General features: G+C 42.9%; 2 protein-coding genes across 3 annotated transcripts; one reads left to right on the forward strand and one right to left on the reverse strand.

The window, feature by feature from the left end:
• The first annotated feature begins 1430 nt into the window (after window positions 1-1430).
• Window positions 1431-3471, forward strand: aqp11 (aquaporin 11). Of its 2 annotated transcripts, none has more exons than XM_068316899.1 (3): window positions 1431-2409; window positions 2743-2859; window positions 2933-3471. In XM_068316899.1, exons 1-3 carry the CDS (start codon window positions 1812-1814, stop codon window positions 3016-3018), a joined length of 801 nt encoding a protein of 266 aa, XP_068173000.1. In that variant the 5' UTR covers window positions 1431-1811; the 3' UTR covers window positions 3019-3471. The 2 variants fall into 2 exon arrangements, with proteins under 2 accessions (XP_068173000.1, XP_068173001.1); XM_068316900.1 differs by having other exon boundaries at window positions 2796-2859.
• A 749-nt stretch (window positions 3472-4220) lies between these two features.
• clns1a (chloride channel, nucleotide-sensitive, 1A) lies at window positions 4221-7361 on the reverse strand. Its single transcript, XM_068316901.1, has 8 exons — window positions 6985-7361; window positions 6421-6563; window positions 6074-6208; window positions 5784-5894; window positions 5582-5587; window positions 5190-5363; window positions 4572-4638; window positions 4221-4492 (listed from the first exon to the last, which is right to left on the reverse strand). Coding segments are annotated over exons 1-8 (756 nt in total). The 5' UTR covers window positions 7104-7361; the 3' UTR covers window positions 4221-4491.
• Window positions 7362-10623: the final 3262 nt, after the last annotated feature.

Raw genomic sequence — 10623 nt, forward strand, 5'->3', positions numbered from 1 at the left:
TGCGTGGCAAGATTTTAGTTGTTTTCCCTCTTTTGGCCCTGCACACCTGACAAACATTGTAAATAAAGTGTTGCTGTTGGGATATGATTAAATTAATATTGTAGGATCTTTGTTTACTATGGTGCATTACGGAAATTACTTGAACAAGCTGATACATATATTTTTGAATGGCTATTGTCTGTTTATAAAAAGCACTGTTAGTTTCATGTGCCTTTCAGGAATAAATAGTTACAGTATGAAGGGTGAAACTGCATTTTCGTCAGTTTTAAAGGTGCTAGTTTTACTGTATATTAGTCCATTAACATTCCCTATGCAATGAGTTTACTGTTTTAGATTAATACCAGTCTTATACTACTGTAAGTAACTTTCAGTGGATTTTGTTACAGTAAATGTGAAACTGACTTTAGAGCACTATATATCATAGTAGCCATGGTAATAGCATAGATGTCGAAAATATGCTTTTGGGACAAAAGTAATGTACCATCTGAATCCCTCTGGTTCATGTTTATTTACTTTGGTTTATTTTGAGTTTTAATAGGAAAATCTTAAACTGACTGTGATGTGAGATGGAACGGAAGACACTGTGTCCTGGAGGGACAGATGAGAGCCACACAATGGACATTGAAACATGAACATTATTGTATTAGGCAGAGATTAGGGACATGAATGTTTATTGTAATGTTGTGAACAATTGCAATATAAAAAGAGAACATACTGGAGATGCAACAAGGGTGGTTCGTCTCTCTCACTCCTGTGATTGTTTTCCTGTGTTTTCAGGGTGCGAGGCGTACAGAACCACCATTCATTTGTTATTATGTCCCTCAGTATTTGGGACTGGTAACACTTGCACTTCAAGCTGTTTATTCCTATTCTCCACCGAAAAAAACCTCACCGAACTCACCCAGAACGAAGCTCGACAAGAAGATGGACGAGCCCCTAATTCATGTTCCACCCAGTAGTGATGGGAATTCTGGCTCTTTTTAGAGACCTGTTCATGTACTGCTGCTGTGTTCGTAACTGCCGCTCCTCCCCCCTCTGCTCAGCGCAGTGAGACTGAGATCCGTTACATTGGTGACCGACTTTGAGAGCCGGCTCTTCACGAGGCCCCATCTTCCCTAAGTCCCAGGAATCCACCAGGAATTTTTGTAGGACTAAGTAATTCATACAAAACGGCATGTGGCCGTTGAGGACATGGGTTATTTGATACCTATCAGAATGCTCCTTTACTTGAGAGACAAGTGGGTTTTTTTTGCCTTGAGAACTTCACAACAACACAGAACCGTAGAACAGCATTCACCTACAATATCTAGTTAATAATTTTCGTTAAGTTAATCGATCACCTTTAATGGGCTCATTTTTATGGGAAATAATACAGGGAAGATTGTTGAGAAACAACACTTTATTAATGACATATTACAAGTTTTGGGTTAATTTTTTGCATGAATTGAGGCTCGTGATTTTTTACCTGATGAAGCTGATGAACAGTGATGATGATGATGAACTGAGTTGAACTGAGAAAGGATGAATGATGCGTCATCAGGTGAGGTTCATTAACCCGTGGAGGAGGAGGAGGAGGAGGAGGAGGAGGGTTAACTAGGCTCAGTCACTTCCGCACCATGTGAGCAACAGGAACTGGCTCTCATTTGCTCTGGTGGACCCCGCACCAGCCTCTGATAGAACCGCAGCAGGAGCAGCCCGGCACCGCCTCATCTTCCACCCCCGAGAGGAAGCGATCCGGAGCGGAGAGGACAGGAAGGAGCCGACAGCGCGCCGCACGCACCAGCGAGTAAAGCCGCAGACCACCCGCCAATATGCCGGCAGACGTTGCCGTATCGGTGGTGGTGCTCGTCGGGATCGTGGCACTGAGCTATGTGACCCGCAGGTTGTCGACCCGGGCCCTGGCGGACACGGGGGTCTCGGAGTACGCGGCGGAATTCGTGTCCACGTTCCAACTCTGCTGCTGCGCGCATGAACTAAAGGTGCTGTCGGAAGTGGGCAGGATCGATCCCCGCCTGGCGCTCACCTTTACGTACCTGATAACCGTAATCCATGGTTTTACCTTCAACGGGGCAATCGGGAACCCCACCGGGGTCCTCGAGTGCGCGTACCGCTCCAGATTAACGCGCGGGCGCGCATTCCGGCGGATCGCATGCGAGTTCGCTGCAGCCGCCGCGTCCCGAGCCGCGGTGCCGCTAATCTGGGGGGTGGGATTGTCGGGCATTCACGTGCGGCATAAACTGCACGACTTCCAGTGCATCAGCCCCGTTCACGCACCGCTCCCGCAGGCGGCCGCCGTGGAGTTCGCCTGCGCCTTTGCGGTGCAGACGGTGATCACCTACACGCGATCGATCGGAGGGAGGTCCCACGTTCACGCCGTGGCTGCGATCATCACAACAGTGGTGTATGCAGGTACGTCACGGACTGGTGTTTGACGTCACGTGATGCAGCTCTTTACATTTTGTCAGTTTGTATTTTGAGACCGCATAATAAAGATTATCAATGCTGGGAATTTCTCTTAATGACGTCAAAGCGATTTCTGTGTGACTCATGTCTTGACAGTGACACGTGTGTTCAGCATGACGTCATACATACCTGTCCTTTTCATTGTGAATCTTTGTTTCTAAATATGTTGTCTCATGGTGTTAGTGTTTCACAGCCTTTTTGAACTCGACTAATATTTTATTTTTTCCATTTTAATTAAAACATATAAAGGTGTGTGTGTGTGTGTGTGTGTGCATTCAGGTGGCGGTGTGACAGGAGCCGTGTTTAACCCGGCTGTCGCCTTCTCCACACAGTTCCCCTGCAGTGGAAACTCCTTTCTGGAATACAGCCTGGTTTACTGGCTGGGCCCCATCATGGGTGAGGACCCCCCCCCCCCCAAAACATAATTTGATGAATGTATTTGCTCTTCTTTACATTCTTGCCTTTGCAGGTATGATGAGCTCCGTGCTGCTGTTCGATAAAGTCCAGAGAAAGTCGTCCCTTCACGTCACCAAGGAGACCAAGAAAAGGACGTGATCTTCACAGGACGGCAGAGGATGTGGATGTGGCTGACAGGACCACTGTGATGTCTGAAACACTGACAATCTCTGACGTATCTCTGGAATGTCACCAAAAGATGGATAGATAGATAGATACTTTATTAATCCCGGAGGAAATTGCATATATTCAGGGACCAGAACTGACGGTCAACTTTTGACTGGATCCGTGCTGAAGCTGTTTTTACCTCATTTTTGGCAACAAGCACAAGTATTGTTCTCTAGTTGCAATAATACACAGAACCAGGGTTTTGTTTCTTGAAGCTAATCCAACATTTTGAAAGTATAATAGTTTCATTAACTTAAATATGATTTTTTAAAATGAGACATTCCAGAGCCAATCACAATGCATGAATGTACTGTACACACAGGTTTGTTTGTAGATGGGATTTTAACTAATGGAGGCACATTAAACTGATCAGTTTTCTATCAATCTGAAGTGATTGGTTTGTTTTTATCCCTGTGATGCCCAGCAGGGCTAAACTCATTAGGTAATAGAAAAATATCAATGTAGCTCTCGCGAAGCGGCGGTGTATCGTAATTGTCAGTGTTTGTGTGTTCACTGTCCATCCGTACGTCCACCAAATATTTTCACAACCGTTGCAGATAAAGATGAAAGAAAAAGCACATTACACCGGCCGCAAAGGGGATGAAAAAGAGATGATGACCATGAGAAAACTAGGTCAAGGTCAAATTTCAACTTTTGTACATATTCAGGTACGCATCTCCGAAAATTGATGAAATATACGGCAATGACAAAACAAAAAGCAACATTTTCAGGAAGCCAGAGGAACAAAAATGCGTAGGTCAGGGTAAAATTTTGAATTCAGGGGTGTCACAGGATGTTGCAGTCTCTGACTGCCTTGTTCTATCTGCAACGGTTGTGAAGATATTTGGTGGACGGACAGACGAACACACAAACGCTGACAATTACCATACATCACCGCTTTGCGGGATGTAATTATCAGGCAAAGAAAAAAACTGCAATACAAACAAGTAACTCAAACCAGGACACAAAACCTCTGGAACTCACATTGCAGTTATCTTTTTGAAAATAAAGGTTTTTAGTTCACGCTGCTTGTTTTTTACGGAGTTGAAATTTTAAAACTTTATGTTCGGTCTCTACCTGAATTTTATTCTGGTAGAGACCTGCCTACCCGAACAATGATGCTAAACACAAAATTATACAAAAACTATGCTTTTATTGACAATTTCATACAAAGACATTAACTCTCCTCTGAAGGTAAACTGGATATTAAATTGGTCATTCAGTACAAAAAAAATCTTGACTTTTATTGTTACAGTAAGCGCTGGAATCACTACGTTCAATCAATCCTGACAGAAAACAGACATGAAAACAAAACTGCTGAGGTGACTTCAAGCTGAGAATAAAGAAGTGCTGCTGTCCTCTTCAGTCCATAAAAGTCGCTGCTTTGACTCGGAGTGATTTCCATCTACAAAAGGAATTGGATGACAGCTGAACACAACAGCAACACTGTAGAAACGTTTTGTGGCCTGAGAGACAAATATTACCAGTGCTCAACGTCTGCATCCTCAAACTGGCCAGCCTCCATCGCTGCTGCATCCACGTCCATTCCATCTGCCAACAACAAATGGACCAAACAGGACCTCGTGTTATATTTTAAAAAACATGATGCCCCTTCTTGAAATCTTAACATTAACTCACTGTCTGCCTATGACAACTATAAACGTCAGCTACGTTTTTCAATAGGGGGGCTGGGAGACAGTCTGACGGAGCTTGTCAGTGAAAATCAGGCTTCAAATTACAGAATTTAGCGTCGCGACCACTGATCCAGTTATGGAATAGAGCATGACGAATCAGAGGAAGATGGAGAAGTTTGCGACAGCGTGCAACGCAACAAAATTTTGCCTATGTCAGCACGCACCCTTGAGCAAACACTTGCTCTGAGAAAATCTTGCGATTGGTCCACAATAGAAAGAAAACACAATAAATCTCTAACATCAGACAAAGACCGCCGAAGGGGATCAACTGCTACAAAGTGCTGGCAGCAAATGTGTTACTGAAAAACGTCCAGCGTGTCGGATTGGCTCTCGTTTGTTTTCCATCTTTTGTCTCTTACTTGTTCCCCCCAGCCCCCGTGTCTTGCCCTGTTGTGTCTCGTCTCAAACCTTCAAACTCAGCGCTGGTTTCTTCGGTCCGAACCCCGGCCATGTGGTACTGCTGAGCGACCGACTGGGCTAACATCCCTTCCAGCCGCTCCAGCGTGGCCTGACCCTCCTGCGTGAGCGACGACAGACCCTCATCACAGGTGTAGAACGTTGAGACGTTGGCGTTACCATGCTCTGTGTGGTGGAGGATGGAAATGGTTTAGGTGAAAGCACTGATGTGTTTGGTATGGAATACACAAGCAATTAAAAAAAAGAAACAAAACACAATCAATGGTTTATAAATTGTCCCACTTCCTGCCAAAGCTTCTGATTTGTTGGATAGAATGTTAGTGAATTCAATACGAGATATTTATAGACACTTATAGCGATATAAATATATAGATATTTATTACCTGCTTCTGCATCCCAAGGATCCAGACAGCCAGGAAAAGAAGGACAGAGAGAAATGGTGAGTCAGCATTCTACATCTAGTCTGCAGCAGGTAAGACATAACGTTCATTAAAAATTAATCTGAACCCTTTGATGAGATCTGAACCATTAGTTTCATGACCTACAGAACTCTACCTGTGTTGCTGTGTGTTTCTGTGTTCTCACCAGCTTCTTCTACGTCGTACTCTTCTCCTTCAAAGTCATTGTCAGAGTCATCATCGTCCGGGTCGGGATGCAGCGCTTGGCATTCGCACATGGCTGAGAACATGGATTCCACTGCACACAGATCATAATGTTAATATTTTTGGGAAAATGTGGGTTTCAGATGAACACAATGTAAGCACACTTTATGAATCACATCTTCTCAATAACATTTTTGCTGCTTCTGGTTTGGACAGTAAAAATTAAAAAATATTCCTTGGACGTGTCATATTTCACAATATTGTGATACCTACGTGCTGCACGGTCGCTCGGAACAAATCGAATCTCTGTGATCGTTCCATTATCATCGTCGTCGTCATCGGGGCTGTTACTGCCCTCATCATCTTCATCATCAGCTGCTTTCTCTGCCATCTCTGACTCATTCTCATCTGGAAATATGAAATGGAAACCACACAGTAGCTCAACCAAAAACTTATTTTAAATGCAAAACTCATTGTACTTGTATATTTTTGGGGTACATTTTGTTTTTAAGTGGTGATTGCGTACCTACAATCTTCCGGAAAAGTGTACCAGAAAAAAACAAACCAGAAAGCAAATGCGACAATCGAGCCTTAAATATGAATTTTACTTTTTGCCTCACCCTCACTGCTCAGCTTGCCGTTGACCATGACGTACAGGTGTTCCTGTGGATAAGCGCTGACATCCCTGGAGATGGCATGCAAACCAATGGTGGGATATTCTAGAGAGAAACCCATCCCTGAGCCGTCAAACCAGGACAGGCGCCTGATGAGTAGAAAACACCAAAGCTGCTTCAAACAGGGACACATTAAACTTATTACCTCCACCTGGAAGGTTACTTGATTAGTTTAGATTTTTCTATTTACTTAGCAGGATTCCACACAAACTGGCATGAAATTTTCACCATAGATAGCATATCTTTTTTTCATCTTTTTTTCATCTTTTTTTTCATCTTTTTTTCACCATAGGTAGCATATCCTAAAGGTGATTGAATTTTGGCGTTGATCGGGATCAGGATCAGGATCCGGATTCCCCACAACCTGAAGCAGGTTGGCGCTCTTATTTTGAAAGTGTGCCCTCCGGAAAACGCGAGGAGCGACGACGATATTATTCACCACTGTAACAATAACCAACACACATAGCCATGCTTTCCACACCACCAACGAGCGCCATTTTTCTTACTTACGTTTCGGCGACGAACAGCGTACCACAGCCCAGCTTCTTGCCGTCCATCACCGCCGTTGTCTCTACCTGCTCATGCCGGACTCCCTCGGTGGGGGGACAGAGGTTCTTCAGTAAAACCATCGTCCCTCTCCGTCACTGTCTCCACACAAACCAACAACTTCACCCGTATCGTTCCGCTAAGCTAACAAATTTAAAACCAGGGACTTCACAGTAAATATCAGCTCGACTGTTAGAAGATAAAAGACGGCAATTAATCAATCCGGAATCAATAAATAATTCGAACCGTCCAGGGAGCTAGGAGTAAGAGCGAATCTAGAGGCGCGCAATAGACCAAACTATTGTGTTCAAAGCCAATGGTGGCATTCTGAAGGCTGACAGCTCCTTAATATCGCGAGATTACCGTCAACGACGCGTGAACTTCTTCTTCTTCTCTCTGTTCACAACGTTCGGGCTCATACCGCCCCCTACTGGACTCGATTATATAACACCATGTCATGTTACAATTTCCTCTTGAATTCATGCTCAAAATACAGTAAAATGTGTTTTAATATTAAAGGTTAAAAACACTGTTGAAGGAAATATAAATGACAAAAAGTGTTTCTCTGTCAGCTGTATCGTCTCTTCCTTTCGGCTTTTCCCTTCAGGGGTCGCCACAGCAAATCAATTGCCTCCATCTAACCTGTCCTTTGCATCCTCTTCTCTCACACCAACTACATTCATATCATCTTTCACTAGGTTTTAAAATGATTGTAACGATAATGTCTATGTAGACAAAACATTTGAAGCAGTGCTGTCAGGCGATAAAAAAAATCTAATTAATTACAGGATTTGTAATTAATTAATCTAATTAATCGCATTTTAATCTCATACCTGCTAAAGGCCCACAAATAAAGAATTTGAATTCTAGGATATTACAAAATTGTAGTGCATGACTAATCAATAGAATGCACAAGAAGAGAAGATTTGAAATCCACATTTTTATTGGTTAAGTGTGCTTTATCAATGAAATTCAAAAGAAAAAAGGCCAAGCACATCAGCAAACCATTTCTCAAAAATGCAATACGGATACAGTTAAAAAAATAAATAAAATTCAGAAATAAAATAAGGCTGAGTCTCAAATAGGTACATAAGCAGACTCTCAATCAAAATGAATACTAAAGCTGAGTCAATACAGCAATTCAAAATAAATAGTATAACATGCCTCTAAATAAGGCAACTAAATAGCAAGATACTAGCAGGCTTTTCCTTTAAAAGGGTAAGCTAACGTTCAACTTTGTGTCCTTGACATGTTTTGCATTTAAATGACACGTTAGGCTGGAGCTGCTTTGGTGATATGAAAATTCTCTTTTACAAAAGGTACAAATAATAATAATAATAATAATAATAATAATAATAATAATAATAATGGATTAGATTTATATAACGCTTTTCTGGACACTCAAAGACGCTTTACATCGGATCCATTATTCATTCACTCCTCATTCACACTTGGTGATGGTAAGCTACGTGTGTAGCCACAGCTGCCCTGGGGCAGACTGACGGAGGCGTCTACAGCGCAGATCGGCAGCGCAGAATCACGGCGTCTTTGTTCTTTTTATAAAATAACTTTCCGCCCAAAGGTCCGAGTAGGCTTGCCTTGCTCTACTGTATTGCATCCATCTCTGTTTTCAGTCACCCTGCTTTTGACTAGTGGTGCAGGTAGGAAGTGATGTTACTGCAGCATACGGGTCCCTCAATGGGCCAAATTTAAAATGCTTGCGCATTGACTTGCCACTCGCGATTAATGGCGAGTGTAGTGTGATGGGAAGATGGAAAGAGTACTTTGAAGAGTTGATGAAAGTGGAAAATGAGAGAGAACAAAGACTAGAAGAGGTGACTGTTGTGGACCAGGAAGTAGCAAAGATTAGTCAGGATGAAGTGAGGAGGGCGTTGAAGAGGGTGAGGAGTAGAAAGGCAGTCGGTCCTGATGATATACCTGTAGACTCTACAGTGTAGAGGTTTGGAAGTGCCTAGGAGAGGTGGACATTTCAGAGTGGCCTTTTATTGTGGGCAGTGTAAGGTACACCTGTTCACTAATCATGATGTCAGATCAGCATCTTGCTGTGGTACACCTGTGAGGTGGGATGGATTCTCTCAGCAAAGCAGAAGTGCTCACTATCACACATTTAGAGAGATTTGTGAACAATGTTTGAGAGAAATGGTAATATTGTGTATCTGGAATGAATTATAGATCTTTAAGTCCATCTCCTGAAAAATGGGAGCAAAAACAAAAGTGTTGTGTTTATATTTTTGTTGCAGGGCTTTGAACCGGTTCATGGAACGAAAACCGGAAACTCTATATTTTTTAATGTTCTGGAACAGAATCGGAACAGAAAATAATTGTAAACCGGTTAATACCTGGGTTTTTTTTCGTTCTTGAAAAAAATATTTGACCTCATTTTTCACTTCCTGTCATTCGCTCGACGCGGGATGAGAGCGGGCTGAAGTAGAAGCAATCAGCAACAGTTAAGAAAAGGGAGGTCTCCCAGTCACCATTTATTCATAACAGGTAAACACTGCAGTATGTCAATCTTAAAAATGTATGATGTAGACACATTAACTCATTGGCTGCAGTCATTTTCAGTGCAGTGTGTTCCCGTACTACCAGTGCATTGTAGCTATATTGAGCTATGGGAGACACGGAATGAAGATCTGTTGTTCAGCAATAAATGACATGGTGGAAGTTATTCTTGTGTTATTTTATGTAGTGTCTAAGTAGGAGGCATAAGCCTTAACTACAGTGATACAAGTGTCATAAAGCAGAGGTGCAGTGCTGTGGTACTGTTGACTGTAGGGTAGGGATATATCTATAATTATAGTCTATAGTACATAAACTAATTGCTTTAGTTGCCAATTGAAAAGTCCTTAAGTTACTGTATTTTGCGCACTATTCGGCTCATTGTATAAAGAGACTCAGTCTAAATGACGGAGTTTATTTCTGTGCTTTAACCGGACACACGACGCACCTTATTGTTCGGTGCACACGTTCTAACGGAAGCAAAAAGGTGACTGTTTGAAATGTGTTGTACTACGTATTAAAATTTCAAAAAATACACCGACATTATTTTTTAAATATGTTTTTATTTTTTGATAAATCTGTGCTAAATCCTTCGAAGTCCTCATCTCCGGTCTGCATTGAACATCTCGGTAGTTTCTCTACCGCTGACCGTCTGGTTTCCGGGTGTCTGTCCGGTCATGATGCCGACTTTTGGGAAACATCGGACAAAAGTCGAAGCAGACACGTTAGTCCAGGATCCACAATCCACCACATATTGTGGGGGTGTAACTCGGTCGGCACTGCCCCCCCAGTCCTGGTAAACGTGTGTTCACGTCTCTCATCGTAAGCGTGTCTCTTCGCTGACGTCATCGTCGGGGGTCTTCAGCCAATCAGATGTGGTTAACAGCATACCTGCGGTTCAGTCCCAGTATTTCCCCTACACTGGTACCTACCGGAGGTGTGCCGGACGGAGCCTCGCGTCATGTGCTCTAATTGGTCCATCGCTGCCGGCGTACGTAGTGACGTAATACGTCCGATGTCGGCGGACAATGGCCGATCTGGCGGATCGCTGACTAAAATCACACAAAAACATTTTTACATATT

This window comes from Antennarius striatus, chromosome 6 (genome assembly GCF_040054535.1).
Source record: "Antennarius striatus isolate MH-2024 chromosome 6, ASM4005453v1, whole genome shotgun sequence".
Taxonomy (NCBI): domain Eukaryota; kingdom Metazoa; phylum Chordata; class Actinopteri; order Lophiiformes; family Antennariidae; genus Antennarius; species Antennarius striatus.